Consider the following 18,994-nt stretch of genomic DNA (forward strand, 5'->3'; position numbering starts at 1 on the left):
CAGTAATTGTGAATGTGAATTCATATTAAGATGAGACACTGCAGGCAAAATAAAAAAAAATTCAAGTCACTGACAGTGACTGATGTGAACAGTTGCTTTTAACAGCTGCTTGTCTTCTGTTTCTATAACCTCAAGTATCTTCTTTTTCTTAATTTATTTCTTTTATTTTGTTAAGCTTTGACAAATTTGATTTACATGTAAAATGGCCCAAAATAGTTTGTTTTCATTTTACATGTTCAAGTTGAAATTCACAACCCCCCCCCCTCCCCCCTCCCACACACACACACACACACACACACACACACACACACACACACACACACACACACACACACACACACACACACACACACACACACACACACACACACACACACACACACACACACACACACACACACACACACACACACACACACACACACACACACACACACACACACACACACACACACACACACAAACACACTGTCCCCTCTTCAGTCTGATGAGTCATTTCCAATCATGCTGATTTTCTGTGGTAAAGAAGGCTGGCTCAGTTTCCTCTGTACCATCCTGCTCACACACAACCTCTAACAGCTGTTTTATTACTGTGCCACTTAAAGGAGGAGTCAGTGATTCTGGAGAATGCTTGTTTTTTTTTCAAAATCACTTTTTGTCAAAATCAGTGGATATCTCCTCACGGTCATGCCAACTGTGCATGTGCTCTGAAAAATGATATAAAGATTATGTGCTTTTTTAGTCTTCTGTCTTCCACACTGTCACAACAAACAGTCTTTGGATTAATCTCAGGACTCAGCTTGTTGTTCCTGGAAGGAAAAGTTACTTATGTTATTTTTTCCCCAAAAAGTTCAGCATCACATAATAGAAAACCTATTCACAGGCCAGTGAGTGAGAGGATGCATTCAAACAAAACGGAAAACAGACTCTCTCTTGTTTGACACACACACACACACACACACACACACACACACACACACACACACACACACACACACACACACACACACACACACACACACACACACACACACACACACACACACACACACACACACACACACACACACACACACACACGTTTGCTCTGTTCAGTATCCTCTTTGTTTAGTGCCTTTAATTGACACTGATATAATAAGTGACTGGCCTGATGTGTTCCATTAACAGTCTCCATGGGAACCAGCAGTAGTGGAAGAAGTACACAGATATTTGACTTTAAAGTAGCTATAAGGAACTTTCAGTTGTTGTTGATTGTAGCGCCCCCTTTGGACAAAAGCGGTGGTGTTTTAATTAGGGATGTTAAACGACTCATTATTTGCGTGTCGACGTGTCGGAGGCATGAATCGACAAATCGATCGATTTACTGTGCCATTTAAAAAAGAAAAAAAAAAAAAAAAAAAAAGTGTGCCTTTTTTTTGCGGCAGCAGCACAGTTGTGGTGCTGATAAACTGCGCTTTCCTTTAAAAAAAACACTGCTGTCGCCAGGTGTGTGTGTTCTGACTTCATCTGCATCAAAGCCTTTTTGATAATAAAATTAGAGGCTTTGATTTTAAAAACGCTGTCCATGCGTCGGAGGTGAATGTAACTTACTCTGCTGAAAACAGAAACTAACGGAGGGACGCAGCTCACTGTGCAGTCCCTTCAGTCGCGCTGTCAGCTTGCCGTCATGGCTCTGTGTATTTAGACACGCACGCACGCACACACACACACATGCATGACTCGACGTCATTGTAAAAGAGGGTCACCCCTCAATTGATCTTTCGAGGTTAAATAAAGGAAAATGAACACACACAAACACACATGCACACGCACACACCACAACCACACACACTGCTTCCTCTTTCTGTAGCCTTTATTTGTCAGGAAGCTGCTGTTTCGACTTCACTCACCAGATAAAGTCACTTCAAGCTGACACACACACACACGCACACACACACACACACACACACACACAGACGCAAGATTGTGTGTTTGTTTTGCTGGTGATCCTATGTCAAACATGACTCAGTCTAAGTTTCTGTTTGACATCCGGTCAGATGATCGGTGAGATAATTTTATATAATGTGTTTGATTAATGTGTGTGTGTGCTTGGATTGTTTAAATTATATTATTATAATTTCCTCTTTTCATAGATTACAAACTGTGTTATAGTTTGAGCCTTTTCCTCTTAAATGTTTTATTAAAAGTAAGAACTAATGATGTTCAGGCAAATGTTTTATTTTCGTCAGTTTTCTTTTTTTCTGTGACCAAGTTTTTTATTGGTTTTTCATTTTTCATCTTCACGGGGCAACAGTACAGGACAATGTAATCCTAGACATGGCACGATACAATCAATTCTGTTCAACTAGTACCTCAAATAAATCCATACATTTTTGTGCATACATTTACCGTATAATGTACCCACAAAACAATTGAAAAATCAAAAACTGTCCCTGATAGCCCTGTGTGTGTGTGTGTTTTAGGGGTATGGTGGTCCCGTACGAGGGCCAGTCGTTCCACTCTCTGAGGAAGCAGTGTCTGCATAATGGCCGTCTGTTTGAAGACCCTCTGTTCCCCACCACGGACCAGTCGCTCTTCTACCAGAACAACCGCGTGGGACAGGTCACCTGGAAGAGGCCCAAGGTGAGAACCAAAGGAAACGGTTTGTAAAATAGTAAACGATGTTACGTTAGGAAGCGTTCACAAGTGCAACGTTAAGTCCAATTAAAAGTGGAGTCAGCGATTCTGGAGAACGCTTGTTGTCAAAATCACTTTTGTCAAAATCGGTGATTATCTCCTTACGATCCGCTACCTGTTCGTACTGTGTGTGTGTAGACATTTCTTTTCTGGTGTTAATACACAGCTTAGGCTCTGTAAACAATATGTAGACCAGTGGACAACATTCTGAAAATGTATAATGATCTCCCCTAGCTTGCTAATATAGAGATTGGACGAACAATAATAACTACATACTTCGCAGTAAGAACAAGGCCAATGCAGTGCAGAATGATACTGATATGCACATTGACTGTTGTTGCACCATATGGTATTTATTGATGATGTGACCGGCTGATACAGAATGGAGACCGAGACAGGAAACAGTTGGCGGTAGAGTGGGTGGTGCCTCATGAGACAAATACAAAGGAGAGAATGTTTATACGGAGAGGAGGAGATGTGGTTAGAAGGACTGAACAGGGAGCGGAATCTATGGAATTTACCCCACTGAAATATCACTCTAATATCCTGAAGTGTGTGAGAGTGTGTCTCAAAATTAATTAGTTTCAGTGAGTCTCATTTTTGTGTGCCCTAAAATATAATCTAGAATATGTCTTGAAAAAAAGTAATAATGCTGCGTCGCGCAGCGTTATTACTTTATCTAATTTTAATGGCATTCCCAGCATAGAATGCACTGTCATTGGTTCAAATACACATGAGGTGGGTTTTGTTGATTTTTTTAAGACCACGTGACCACCCAAAAGTTGTGTGGTTTGCCGAAAATCATGTCAATCAAAAAAAATAAAAATAAAAAAATAAAACAAAATAATAAAAAAAAATACGCCAGCTATGTTGGCGACAGAACAGTTAGTGGCGTTTGGTGCGCAGAATCAAGGTCTACTATAGACTACTGACGAAAATCACACAACACATTGCATCTATTTATTAACAATATTTAATAATTTTCTAATTCATCTAATTTTGACGATTTTTAGAAAAATGTGTTGGTTTGTAAGCGCTAAGGGAGCATGTTTAAATAAAACCTGTGAACCTTAACTTTTAAATGTATTTTATTTCACGTTTCTATGTACTACACAGGCTTAGATATTAAGGTTTTGGTAGACTTGACAATTCGTACTATTTTTTCAGAAAACCCTCAGGCATTAAGGACATGCATCCTAGATTGCCATAGTCATCAATGGGTTTTAATCGTCAATGCAAATTCATAAATTAATCCTATGAATAAGTTTACCTACTTAATTATTAGGTATTGTGTCACACATCCTTGTTTCTGGTTAACTTGTCCCCTGCAGTAGATGTGGCCGCAGCTAAAGGTTATCAGTCTCTGACACAAACTCAAAGGTTCCCAATACACCTGAACAATAAAGGAGATTATCATTAACTAAAATATTGACTATTTTCTTTCTATCAAAGTCCAGTTTCTATGGAGCTGACTTTAACATAGAAACAGATCAGGCTTCAACATGGAGGTCTTTTGAGTTTTTTTTTTAAGTACAAATTATGGCTAAAAATGACTAAATATAAAAAGCAAGGCCATAAAAGCTAGATAGAAAATGTTCTGATGTTGGTGAACATGCATTTAGTTATGTGCTAAGAAAGGGGAGATGAAAGATATACACCTCTGTTTCCAAAATAGTTTATTTCCTCAAATCATCAACTAAAACACTGATAAATATTGTAATTCTTTCAGACGAACTTGATAACTTAACTTGAAACTTATCAGACTCCACACAGCTTCCCCTCGAACCACAAAAGACTTGTATAAAGCTTTTGTTCAACATTAAACTTTGATGTGTGAAATCCTTTCCATTTTCCCTTAGAGCACATTTAATACAGGATGCTGACTCATTTCCCCTGGTGCTTTGAACTACCTTCCATGTTTTCCTGGAGCATAAATATTAAATTAAGTAAACACATGAAGAACTTGGTGTTTAGTTTGAGCGATAAACAGGAGCGTACTCACAAGATACACTAGTAACAAACGTCACAGTGATTTGTAGTTTGTTAAATTTGTGTCCAGTTCTGCAGCATTAACTCCTCAACTTTTTAAACTGACAGGGATTCAGTTTGGAAAGCTGTAGCTGCATTTTGCTACTTTGTATCATGAGCCAAAGCTTTGGTTGGCCTTGTAAACAGACAGGTTCTTATCTGAAACTATTACATCAATCATTTTATAAAACCATTTTACAACTGTTTTCCTTTGCGCTTCTATGATGCAGGTTTTGCAGAATTGGCAAAACTTTCGTAAATATTTCCATCATTTTTTCAAAATGTGTTTACATAGAATGTTTCAGAGCTGTTCAATTACACGTAACTTGCTTGAGAGACTTTTTGTCACTCTGCACAACACCGTGTTTGTTTCTCGGAATGTTTTTTCTGCGCTGCATCAGTAACCACTGCGGATGGGGAAATGTGACCCTCTTAGTATAATCGAGTCAGATTGTCAGATTTCTGTCAGATTGTTCTCAGTATCGTATATCCTTACTTGAGAGTGCGAGCATGACTTTTCAGTTTTCGGTTGGACTAATGTGAAAATGTGTAATATGATCTGCTACAAAAAAAACAGGCGACACAGCCATCAATTGACCCTTTTCAGACCGAAAACTACACTGAGTCGATTAAGATGGGTCCCTGTCCGGCCTAGTTTGAAATTGAATAGGGTTTTGAATGAAGAGTGGATTTTTTTCAATTATGTGAATTGCAGTTTTTACGGACTGATTTTTAACCATAATTAAGAACGATTCCCAACTCTTCCTCCAGTATATTCAGTATATATTCCAGCTCCACTCTGAACTGAATGGATAAAAAAAGTTTTCAGTGTAAATCATTGATGATCTGAGATGCTTAATAATTAAACAGGAGTCGCTTAAAGCTCCACAATCGATCAGTATTATTGATTTGTGGGGAATGAGCAGAGCAAGAGAGAGAGAGAGAGAGAGAACAAACATTAGTTTCGTATTGTTTCCAGTTTTTAACCTAAATGTAACCATCTCTCTGAGGCACTCAGTGAAACCACATGTACATACAACTGTTCTGATAAATACTCAAGGTCGACACACCTACTAAATAGGTTTAGATTCAAAGCAAAACCTTAGCATTAGCCTATTGATTTGAGAGTTTTCTAATAACAATATATGTACGAACATTCTTTAAAATCAACATTACATTAACACGGGGGGGGGGGGAAGGCTCATTTAACTATGGGGTACACACAGAAGACGACGTACGCCACTATCTAAGCAAACTTTGGGATTTATAAAAAACAAACTTGAGTGGAGAATGTGCAATACTGTTGAACCTAATTGCTGTTTTAAAGTTAAGGTACAAAAAAACCTTCTTAAAACCCAGAGGAAACACTGGAGCTTTGTATCAAGGCTACAAGTAGTACATGATTTTTTTTTTTTTAACCTTTTATTTATACAGGTATATCCCATTGAGTCCGAAGACTCTTTTGCAAGGGAGACCTGTTCCAATTTACACGTTAGCATTCACACACTCATTCATACACCGATAGCAGGCTAACTATCGACATTCACACGCCCTCCTTTAGACTAAAGGGATCTGGACATACGTATGTTAAAGAACTGAAATAGGAGGATCAAGATGGAGAACCACCCAGACTATTCCTACCCACTAATGTGTATATGTGCGTCTTTTTGTGGTTAAACAAATTATTAGGTTTAAGCTACTGTATGTTTGCTCATATATATATAAATATAGTATATGCACTTAAAATAGGGACCTCTAATTTAGTGAATGCACACACACAGACACACAGCTAGGGGGCATTTTAGATTTTTTTGTGGTTTCTTTGTTCACATTGGTTTTTGATGTAACGTAGATGTTCAGTGTATAGACATGTGACACAGCTACAGAACACAGTCTGTGGTTTGTTAAGCTTTGAACATCCAGAAGTAGTTCCAGTTAATCCTACAGTGTTTTTACCCTGTATTTACCTTGTGAAGGCTGACTGAGCACTGTAGCTAACGCCCTGTTTCACATATAGCCACGCCTGGCATCGCCCAGTAAGACTACAACTCCTTAGAAAGTATAATATGGTCACTGCGACAACCTCACAATATGTAAGGCCACAGTTACATTTGACAATAATTCCTCAATGCATTCTAGAAAAGTTGTGCTCACAAGTTTTTTCACAGTAACCTTGACATTTGACCTCCAGTCTATCCTTGAGTCGAAGTTGACATTTGAGAGACAACCCGAAAACATAATGCCTCCGGGCTTGAACTCTCACCGGCGCGGATGCATACAAATGAAACTTCTCAAGTGAAATTAATATTATTATTTGTTTGTTTGTTGTTTAATGGAGACAGCAACTCCCAATAGATTTAAAGGATTGCATCTCTATATTTCTTATTTATATTTCACTAATTTTGTATTCTTTGTTTTTGTTTCTGTAATTTTGGAGTAACCTGGCAATATAATTTACTGGGATTAATACAATCTTTACTTATTTTATACTGAATTGATAGTTCTATTGATAAGAGTACAAGTTATTTTTAGGAAGAATCCATATTTAACTGTGATTTCCACCATGTTTACCCCTCCAGGAATTATGCAGCAACCCCCACCTGTTTGTGGACGGGATCAGCGCTCACGACCTGCACCAGGGCCAGCTGGGGAACTGCTGGTTCATCGCTGCCTGCTCCAGCCTGGCCTCCAGAGAACCTCTGTGGACGAAGGTACAGACAGACAGACAGACAGACAGACAGACAGACAGACAGACAGACAGACAGACAGACAGACAGACAGACAGACAGACAGACAGACAGACAGACAGACAGACAGACAGACAGACAGACAGACAGACAGACAGACAGACAGACAGACAGACAGACAGACAGACAGATCACAACAACCATGACAACAAATTACCATAATTAACAACAACTATGCTAATCAATACCAAACAAACAAATTATGAATCTAATACCATCATTCTTCTTTGCTTGGCCTTTCTATAGCACTTTTTTTTTTGTCATCCTCCTTTGTGGTTTCTAAATCTTGGCCTTATCTTGGCAAAGTCGCCCAGAAAGTCATTGCTTCGAATCTTCAGTCACAGCTCGATTAAAAACTGATGACTAATGCAGAGTCGGGGACAGCCTAAATCAACACTGTTTTTCCTGGAGGCCACACAACACACATTACGCAATATTCACATAAGAATTCATGCACAAAGTCACAATACAACCACTAGCTTCAGGGTCACAGCATCGAATGGGGCAAGTAGCATTTCATGACATCTTAAAGTGCCACATGTCAGTTACAGAGCTCTATAAAAGGGCTGAGTCACAGCCGGTAAAGAGAGGTGTGAGCGTGTGCGTGTGTGTGTGTGTGTGTGTGTGTGTGTGTGTGTGTGTGTGTGTGTGTGTGTGTGTGTGTGTGTGTGTGTGTGTGTGTGTGTGTGTGTGTGTGTGTGTGTGTGTGTGTGTGTGTGTGTGTGTGTGTGTGTGTGTGTGTGTGTGTGTGTGTGTGTGTGTGTGTGTGTGTGTGTGTGTGTGTGTGTGTGTGTGTGTGTGTGTGTGTGTGTGTGTGTGTTGGGCGTGGACATGTGTGCTTTCAAGTATATGATGAGTGTGATTGGGTGTGTGTTTACTCTAGATGTGTGTGTTTAGGCAATTTATGTAATCCAAGTGATTTTCTTAGGGATTACCGTGTAGTTAATGTGTACATGTATTTCATTCACTGGCCTTGTGACTTTAAAGCTCCCATATTGTGCAAATGCACTTTTCCGATGTTTTTGAACATAATTATGGGTCTACGGTGTGCCTACAGACTGCCAAAGTATCAAAAAAAAGAAAGCTCTCTCCTTTTCTCACTCTCCCCTTTTCTGAAACCCTCCACCTATCCCCCCAATATACTCCAGTCAGAATTCTCCCCGTTTCTGACGTCAAAAACTGGAAAGCCAGAAGCTTCCACTGTGCAGTCCACCCCCCTATTTCTTATTGGTCCACGGCCCCGAGATCCTCTCAAAAAATATTCCTTCACCCCCATGTTGTTTGCTTGTTGCTAAGCGACAAGATGCCTGTAGTACGGCAAAACATGATGAATGTTGCATAATCCACTAATTTATCTTAACCACAGCAGCCTCGTTTTTAATAACACAACGGATAGGAAGCTACTTGTGCTTTTTTTCAAACAGTGAAACTGAAATAAATGTTTTTATTGGTATTTTTGCCTGACTGGTGTGTATAGCTATTAGCTTTGGGACAAGCATTCAACTTTTGCTCATAAAAACATATTTCTATTCCCCACACCAGTCTGGAAATGCCTCGTTTTTAATAGGACAAAGGATTGGAAGGTATACTGAAGAAGTCTGACTTTGAAGATAATTTTTTCACTGATTTTAGTGGTATTGTTAGCAGCTAGCTCCCGAGTTGCTAACAATACCACTAAAATCAGTGAAAAAAAAATACTGCAAAGCTAGCTCGGGAGCTAGCTTCGCAGTAGCCACCATCTTTTGCAGCATTTTTATTGTGAACATGCCGTTTCCATTAGCGTGTGGCTGTCAGTGCATCTGTATGAACATAGTCTTTTATGTAGACAAGAGGTCATGTCAAACTGTTCAAAGTGCGTTACTAGCACTAGACTTGGTTCTTCTCATGGGTAGGCTAAACCTAACTGAGCTAACAGGCTATACGTCATCATTGTTTACAAACAGACAGAGGGCGAGGCGTATCTGGCTTCGCTTCCGGACAGGGGGCGGGGGGAGCTCAAAGATTGTATATTTACGAGGGGAGCTGCAGCTCTTTTTAAAAAATAGGCCATTGTGAGATTAGCTGAACATCAGCATAGTACAATAAATTATCTGAAAGTTTTTTTCAGCAAACAATTGAAGAAAAACGTATTAGGGACCACTAAGACCATAGTTTTGTTTTCACAGGCACAGTCTACAATGATACTTCGTCGATTGATTGGTTCAAGTTCAATGTACCTGCAAAAGCCCGTGTTTTTATTTAAAATAAATCCTAAACCCTTATTGGAAACCACCGTAAGAACTGTTAAATGTGTTGTAACGTCACTCATTACGAATTAAAGGGCTCATAAATCATTTGCACAATTATCTGTATAAATGTCAAAGAAGGAGCTTTGACAGATTGAATTACACCATTTACCTAAGTATTACTTAACGAAGACACTTGAAGCAATATATACATCAAATTATTTCATTACAAACTTAAGGAATTTGCACACATCTATTATAGAATAACTGTAAATGACTAGATGCTGCAGCCAGGGCCGCTGCTACGCTTTTGGGTGCCCTAAGCAGAAATTGTCAGTGATGCCCCCCCACCCCCCCCAAAAAAAAAAAAACACCCAGAAGCTCGCGTCTGCAGGGCGCGAGCGAAATTTTTTTGCCATTGCAAGATCTCTGCAACTGCTTTTTGGCACATTTGCCAGCATTTACTAACAGAAAGAACAGCTTAACTTGTGAAAAAACTGCCTTTGCAAAGGAATTGAGTGATAGGATCATAGACTGATTATGAGATAATGGGCCCCTGGGCTTACACTCTTAAAGGGCCCCCCACTTGTCCCTATCCAGTCAGGTACACTGAATTTTCTACACGGATACATACAATTAATGGCAAAAACATATTAAAGAAGTCAGTGTTTCCCACAGGATCTTGGGGTATTGTTGGAGGGACCCTGTACCTTGTTGGGGGGTGGGTGGAATTTTTTTTTACCTTTTTAAAGTAAAATGCATCAATCTGGTGCACTTTGTGAGGAAATCTTAGAGACTAGAGAGATATCAAATCCTGAGATGCAGAAGGAACATTATTTTTCAGATTTTTCTTAAACAGGTAGCACTCTTTACTCTGCAACTGTAAAAACAGTAGATTGGTCTGCAGACCCATGTTCTATGATGGAGGGGCCCATTTCAACAGATAAAGGGTGGATATGAACAATTTAGAATTCACACATATAAAGTTTATTTGTGTATGTGTGAGGGGGCCTTCAACCCCCTTAGACAGAGCTACTAATGCTGTTGTTTTTAACTTGCTTTTGTATTTCTCCCCTACTAGTTGAGGGGCCCATGATGATTTCTATCTTGTTACATTTTAATGAGTACTTATATTTAGGCTATTCCTTTTTGGACCCTGTTATTGACATCAGTGACTGAGCTCTTTGACTATGCAACATGAAAAGTTACTATCAGTATCTCTGGCTAAAGGCCCCCCTGAGCCCTTGGGCCCCTGGGCCTGTGCCCGGTGTGCCTGTGCAGTAATCCACCCCTGGATAGGTTACACAATTAAGAAAAAACAACAATGGGCCTGTTCATAACTAATTTATATATTTTTTGTAATGTAATGATTATCATGAACTTAAAAAAAAAAAAACTATTTTGGGGGGGGCCCCGGACCATCTCTTTTTCCTTTTTAATAAAAAAAAAAAAAAAAAAAAAAAATTATAATTATTATTTTTTTTTGAAAAAATTATAATTATAATTTTTTTTTTTTTGGGGTGCCCCCCCCAGGAACTTGGTGCCCTACGCAGTCTGCGTACTCTGCGTATAGGGAGCGGCGGCCCTGGCTGCAGCACACTGGACTATCATCTTCCATCCATAAGGTGGCACTAGTGACCTGAATAACAACCCTGCTACTCAGAAATGAAACAGCTCTCTGTATAAATGGATTTTCTTTCATAGGATATGAATATTTATCTCTTATCATACTCTACAAATAAAAGCCATTTACTTTAGGATTTTTCCATGTTTAATGTAATAAAAACAGATAATGTAGTAACTTTCCAATTATGTAATAGTATTATAGTATTGACAATTATTACGTTATTGACAGTTATTTCAGTATTGGCTGCTACACTGAATCTAATAATGAAGACATATAATTAATAAGAAATAATAATGTTAGACTTGTAATGCCATGTAATCAATTACTGGTAATCTTAATGTGTTTGAATTTAAGAGTGAACCACGAAAGGGTATGGTGGGTTCAGAGCCTGGCTTTAAAGCACATCAGCAGAACATGATTGTTTTTGTTATTGCTGGAAAGTTTAACCCTGTGGGCCTTTTTATATAACAAACATGATGTGTGTGTGTGTGTGTGTGTGTGTGTGTGTGTGTGTGTGTGTGTGTGTCACTTCCTCCCGTGGTCTCAGAGGTTCCTCAGTTTTCCATTAGCTATAATAAACTATTATAAACTAAAGTCTGTTTTAGGTTTGTTTCCTCAGTGGATCCGCCGGTCGTCCTGACGCTCGTCGAGTCTTAAACTCTTATTAAGCCTCCGGTGAGATTAAGAAAACATACACAGGTCCATTGAGGACGATTATAACTATAGTTATCCCAAACTTAAAAATCCGCTAAACACAATCCAATAGGATAAAATTAGTGTTAACCCATGTACATAGTGTATACGTACTTTTCTTAAATTTAATCTAATTTAATTTAATTTAATTGAATTGTTTTGTAAAAGACAAATCAGAACTGTCTACTTTATTCTTGACATTTCATTTTTTTTGCAAAGAAAAAGACAACAACTTATGTCACTATTTTATGTCTCTCCTGTGACTTTCAAAGTCTTCTATTCTCATGTCCATCTTTACGCTATGAAATTAAACTTCATTTGATTTCCAATGTGACAGGTAATTGTACAAATAAAAAAAAATTGCTGAGAAATTGCTAATCATTATTTTACTGTAATATTTCTTCCTTCAAACAGAATCTAACCAGGGCCTCCGTCTTAATAGTTTTAATATTGATAGAAATGACAAATAAACAATCAGTTTTTGTTCTTTCATCCAATTCCCACTTCATTTATCCTGTATCTCCGACTGGCTGTCCCTCACTTCTGTTTAAATTGATTTCCCAAAGCGTCAGTGAAAATACATCCTGTCCTCTTTAATGGAGGGTCTAATCATGAAGCCATTTCAGGTAAATTTGTAATTTTGACTTCATTTATAAACCAGACTACTCTCCTCTTGTTCCTCTGTTCAGTCACACCAATCAGGTGTATATTTGGCAATGCTGCTTAACATTTACATATAAGAGGTAAATTTGTTTCCTTTAACAAAATATGAAAGACAACCAAAATCACTGATTCTCAAAATCAGTGAATATCTCCTTATGATCCACTACCTGTCTGTAGCCGTGAGCCAGAGCTGTGTATTAACATTGGATTTTTTTTCTAGAGAGCACAGAGCAAGTAGAGGTAGCGGATCGTGAGGATATATTCACTGATTTTGACATAAAAAAAATCTGACAAACGTTCTCCAGAATCACAGACTGTGTCCATATCAATGTTGAAAGGAAACCTACGCCTCTGACACCAATAGAAACCAATGAAAACACACGCACACACACAGCAGCTTTCAGTCGATATTTAATAGATGTCGCTCCATTGATCTCTGTGTTTTGTGTCAGGCCGACAGTCATGCGATATTTGATATTCCGTTCACTTGTTTGTTTTGCTAGCGAAGAAAAGATTCACAAACATATACAACAACAAAAACAGTAACGAATCAAATAACAAGTCATTCGTAACACACAGTATCACAATATTCAGCTGATCAGGAAAGACATGATTTATATACAAGAGGAATATTTTGATTGTTAGTTCATATTCAAAATGAGACGATCTCATAAAACATTTTAATCCATTTTTACTTAATTTTTTTTTAAATTTGCAGTTTCAACACCACTAAATATATTTTTATGAATGATCACATTTCTACCAATTAAAAATGTTGTACTACTTCTTTGTCTTCCAACAGGAGCATATCTTTAAATTTGTCCGTTCTGTGCTACTGTTGAAACTTGGCGGCCTCAGCACCCCGCTCCTATGTAGATACAGTATAAAAGGCTTATTCTAAGGTAATAAAAAAACAACTTTTATTTTCAAGCAATAATACACTAATGTAAACATACTAATGAATGTTATATTCCATTTCTACCAACACCAACACATTCTACACACTGCATCTTTAAAGAGGACCTATGATACTTTTAGACTTTTATGACCTATAAACGTTGTTATAATGATTTATAGTCATGTTTAACCATACTAGAGTATCAAATAATTACGTACATGCATTTCGACGTATTCCCTGCTGACCGTCTGGGGTGGCTATGCAGAGCACTAAACACTATGGCAGCCGGTCGAGCCTAACTCGTTCAAATTTCCGGATAGTTTCTGTCACGCTCGGGTCGTTTCTGTCATGTTTCCATGTATGGTAATGCTACTGCTCAGGCAAGCTCCGGCTGCATGCCCCCACCTTCCTGAAAATATCCCGCTCCTGGAAGGAAGGTAACCAATCACAACGGAGTGGGGTTTGCAGCAGGGGGGGAGGGGCGGAGAAGCTCAAAGCAGTGTGTAGAGAGAGACTGCTGTGCTCGCTAGGGTAAGAGGAAGTGTCCCGAAAATCTACATAGTTTTTTGTGATTCGTGTCAGGTTGCTCTATAGCAGTTTTTAACAAGAAATGAAGACCAGAAAAGTAGTATAATAGGATCTCTTTAATGCTTGTTTGCAATAAGTGCTTATAATGTTTAGACTTGGCTTTTGACCTAACTTTAAAAGTTTTCTCTTTGTGCTAGAATGTGAACGAATGAGCTTCAGCAGATGAATTTAAGTTTTGTACACAACGAACTGGAACAACAATCTTGTTACTGCACAAATACTTACAAACGAATGACATGACAATTAAAGGTGTACTATGCAGTTTCAGGGGAGGAGGATTTGTTTACATACGCAGAGCCTGCAGTTACTTTACAAAATGTATTTTCTCTATATGTCATTTTTAGATATTGACTAATTATATCATTATAAATCCAAAGAAAATTATTTCGAGGCACCTGGAAGCAAACTGTGTGCCCTGCTGCTGTAAACAAGAGTGAAACAGTAACTTTTCAGGAAGCTTTCTAACTTCAAACATTGTTCCAGGGATCCAATTTCCCTGTTAAGAACGTTTGTTTATTCATTAATGAGAACATACCTTAGCTTAGAAAGTGTTCACTTCTCTCCCCCATCCAAAGTTACATAGTCCACCTTTTAAAAGTTGTTCAGGAAAAAAGCTGATGAATTTCTTAGATTTTTTAAAAACATTGGAATGCTCCAGTATTCTAACAACAATATTCTACCAGCAAAACAGTTAAAGTCATTTCTGTGGTGTGAACTCGACCGAGCAGCGTAGGTTGGCTGCCTCTGCTCCGTCCTTACACGCGATCAGAAAGTACATGACCTTTCTGACCTTGGCCAGCTCTGCGATCCGCTCCCCAAACTCCTGCATGTCCGCCTCCAAGTACTTCAGCTTGGAATCCTCGGGGTCGTCCTGGTTACGCCAAAACGTTCCGATTGGCTCGAGCAGCTGACGCGTCATCAGGTGCGTCAGGTCGGGCGTCCAGAGTTGGGAAATGCCCGTTACTGTGACGCGGCCGTGGCCCGAGAGAGAGAAACGCCAGCGGGAGAAGGTGAGCTCCTGTGAGCTGAAGTCCAGGCGGTAGACCCACTCGTGGGGCAGAAGCAAACGCTCGCCCTCCTGACGCTTCTGACCGGAACGTTGCAGCGATGACACGCGCATACGCATCATCTGGAGAGGGGATACAGATAGGAAGAGAAAAAATAAATGAACCCTATTTAGAACCGAATCATTATAAGAGTTTAAGGACCACGAGACATTACATTTGACTTGGACCTCCCTGTTTTCTTTCTTTCTTTTTTATCAGGAATACATACATAGTTCAGGAGTCAAAAGACAATTAAGTACATTCAATTCTTCACATGTATACATAATGAAACAAACATCACACCATCAATTGCATCAAGCCGTTACTCTTTCCTTCCATCTATTGTTCTCCCTTTAATTTTTTCTTAATCAACTCTCAACCTCTAAATCTGAACAAAACATGTCACATACGCATTTATTCATGAATCTTTAAAACAGGGGTTCTCAAACTTTTGATAGCTGAGGGCCAATTTAGGAACCCAACATTGGACCGAGGGCCGCCGAAGGAAAAAAAATTATAAAACTGAAATAATTTCAATGACCAGCGTCTTTGCGTCTTTACAGTTTACATGTATTGGTCAGCATCCAATACTGTGTAATTAACACATTTAAAGTAATAAATGAAGGGCTAGGTCTCATTTCAACATTGGGGAACACACATTAAAAGCGGGGGTCTGGGGGTTGTCCCCCAGAAAAATTTGAGGTTCGAACACTTCATTTTGTGCATTTTGGTTAATTTTTATGCAGTAATTTGTGTCTTCTGTATTTATTTATGGTGGAAATGTTAAGGAAAAGACAACTAGCTCCCATTGACACACATCTAATGGAATATAAATCAAGGCACTGAGGCATTCTGTATTGCATTCAAATATTTATTCTACTTTATTGTTCAAAACTTTCTACACATTGAAAACGTATCACCTTTTGGAGTGTTTTTTGTAGGACTCACTACTCATGATGCAGCAGCAGTGTTAACTATTATGACACTATACATTGGAAATAAACAGGGTGGGCTATCAGCAGTCAACTAGGCAGATAGTTCCATGGCTATCAGCAGCTAGCTAACGTTAGTTTGTTAGCTAAACTTTAGGCAAAAGAGTTAGAAACCAGATAATGTTAGCATCCATCCTTAGACACTTGACCTAATCTAATTCACCTTGAATGTGAGAAAGTGCATCGTATTGGGCTTGACAAGCTCACTATCTAACAACTTACATTGGGACCACTACACTGCCTGCTGCACTGCGGGAGGCTGACCAGCCGTCTGCAACGAGAGACAGAGGCCAGCCGAACTTCGCAAGTTTAATAAGTGGGGAATGAATACAAACAATTAGGAGGGATATTTAAGTGTTTCGACCCCTGTACTGTTTCTACTGTTACGGGGGACGCATCCCCTCCGTGCGTTTCAATTTAAAAAAAAAAAAAAAAAAAAATTATATATATATATTTTTTTTTAATTATTCATAATTCAATGCGGGCCGCGGGCCGCCAGATATGCTTCCGCGGCCGGGCCGCACTTTGAGAACCACTGCTTTAAAACAACACTGTCTCCTTAGTAGTTCAGTTAAAATGGCGATTTAGCAAAGAAATTAAAGCAAGTCTAGTCGACGTGACCTAATATAACACTCATTTTGACCTCAATCCCTTACTTTTTTCTGATTGCACTCTTATAGAAAATGTTTGTTTCTCCATAATGTAAATTTCTTGATTGATTTTTAAACACACCTTGTCATCTAATGTCCTAGTCAGAGCTTTCTTAGAACCTCCCTGTTTTCGTCCCATGCTTTTACCTTGACTGTGGGATCTACTAGTCTAGTGTATTAAATGCACATTGTTGACTATCTTGTATAAGGTGTAGTTAAGTCTATCACACACAAGTGCATGCTGCTTTCTTGCTGAAGATCACAAACATGTAAATCCAGCATCTTCATGAAACCTGATTACAGCCCTAAAAGTGTGTCCTCTTTACAGCCTGCTGGGAACAGAGTGTTTTGGATATAAATGGAATATTTACAATTAAATATTATTAGTAAGGATTCAGAGGAGTATGTGCAATTGTTATTTAAAAGAGGAGCTGTTCTATTTTGAGAGTGAACAAGATCAAAGTGTGCAATGATCAAAATAATTGCTGATTCACTTTCCTTTCGATTTACTCATTGATTAGTCGACTAATCGTTGCAGCTCTGACCTCACATTTCCTCTCAGCATAAAGAAATACATTTACATTTGATCTCAGTCACAGAAGCTCATGAGCTGTTGACCTCTACGGTCGCTTACATCGGACAGAAAGAAAATAGTTTTTTAGGCAGCGTGCCAGTAGCCAGTAGTCAGTATTTTAACTCTTCTGATGGGTAAACTTATTGATCGTTACGCCAAAGGCATGTTATGAACCAGGCGATATATTGGATTTTTTAAAAATTAATAAAAACCTGTGGATATTTTATTATAATGGCAACATTTCTAATTTTGCTGTGTCCGTCCATTCAGTTTTTTTTTTCCATTAGAATTTATTTATTTATTTTTATTTCATATTAGTTTTTGTATTGACAGATTTCTTGGCAATGTTAACTGTTGTTTTCCTTGACCCAAAAAAACCTTGTTGAATTTAATTGACATTTGGAAATTGATTGAAAAAGTTTTAAATTTGTTTTAAATTTGGTACTATGTAAAACCCCTCCAATATCCAAAGTTAATAAATCAAATTAGCTTTTATAAATAAATATTTCAACATCAAATTATATATTATAAATCTAAAAATACACAGTGTGATAATACACTTTTTAGTCACTGTCACGTAGCTGTAGTTGCAAAGTTGTTGTCATGTCAAAGTGAGAGCCTCACCTCTGTCAGTGCAGTGTCTTCTTTGAACGCCAGCACCATTGTGTTGGAGAGAGATTTGGCTTCGTCCATGTCCGACTTCGAGGTGATAATCCTGGGTTAAAGAGATGGGAAGGTCTGCCTGTTCTGGATGGATGCTGTGGTAGATAGATAACTAGACGTGCTAGAGTTTATGAATCATCCTCTCTCTCTCTCTCTCTCTCTCTCTCTCTCTCTCTCTCTCTCTCTCTCTCTCTCTCTCTCTCTCTCTCTCCATCCCCTCCCCTTTCAAACTCTTTCCATCACTCACTTTGCCCCCGGGGTAGTTTGGTTAGGGTGCATTGATTGGCCGAATAAAATGAGAGTGAGGGTATGGGGACAGCACTGGTAGATAAAAATCAATGAGAAAAACAACATCAGTCCAAATAATTATTTTCTTTTCGTGCATTTAAACCATGTTTTACTAATTTCAATCCTTTTTTTCAGAGATTTTCTTAATCAAATTTGTATTATACATAAACTTGCCGTGTTTCTGTTAGCAGGAGAATAATTTATCTTGTAATACGGGTTCAATAAGGTTTTGAATTGTCTGAACATGAAATACTCTTAGGTTTTGTGTTAAGGTGTTGAGGAGGTGGGTGATGTGTGAGGGCGCTAGGCAACAGGAGGAGCCGGTGACGTACAAGAGGGAACTCTGGGAGTTTCCTGAGGGCTTCTGGGAGCGCAAACGGTCCTGGCTCAATGGAACGGTTATTTATTTATATCACATATCACACACTTCACTGAGGACTTGTTAGAGAGTGTGTGTGTGTGTGTGTGTGTGTGTGTGTGTGTGTGTGTGTGTGTGTGTGTGTGTGTGTGTGTGTGTGTGTGTGTGTGTGTGTGTGTGTGTGTGTGTGTGTGTGTGTGTGTGTGTGTGTGTGTGTGTGTGTGTGTGTGTGTGTGTGTGTGTGTGTGTGTGTGTGTGTGTGTGTGTGTGTGTGTGTG

At 38.8% G+C, this 18,994-nt stretch overlaps 2 protein-coding genes across 2 annotated transcripts in view; one reads left to right on the forward strand and one right to left on the reverse strand.

Annotated features, from left to right (window-relative positions):
• Positions 1-18,994, forward strand: part of capn5a (calpain 5a) — a 29,187-nt gene that overhangs the window by 1,324 nt on the left and 8,869 nt on the right. The window contains exons 2-3 of the mRNA XM_080053719.1: positions 2,463-2,622; positions 7,284-7,415. Of these exons, the coding sequence (XP_079909845.1) occupies positions 2,467-2,622; positions 7,284-7,415 (288 nt within the window). The 5' untranslated portion in view covers positions 2,463-2,466. The remainder of the gene's footprint in view (positions 1-2,462; positions 2,623-7,283; positions 7,416-18,994) is intronic.
• ompa (olfactory marker protein a) lies at positions 14,843-18,100 on the reverse strand (the record flags this gene model as incomplete). Its single annotated transcript, XM_080053720.1, has 2 exons — positions 14,843-15,274; positions 18,032-18,100. 2 exons carry the CDS (start codon positions 18,098-18,100, stop codon positions 14,843-14,845), a joined length of 501 nt encoding a protein of 166 aa, XP_079909846.1.

This window comes from Ammodytes marinus (genome assembly GCF_949987685.1).
Source record: "Ammodytes marinus genome assembly, chromosome: 3".
NCBI lineage: Eukaryota > Metazoa > Chordata > Actinopteri > Uranoscopiformes > Ammodytidae > Ammodytes > Ammodytes marinus.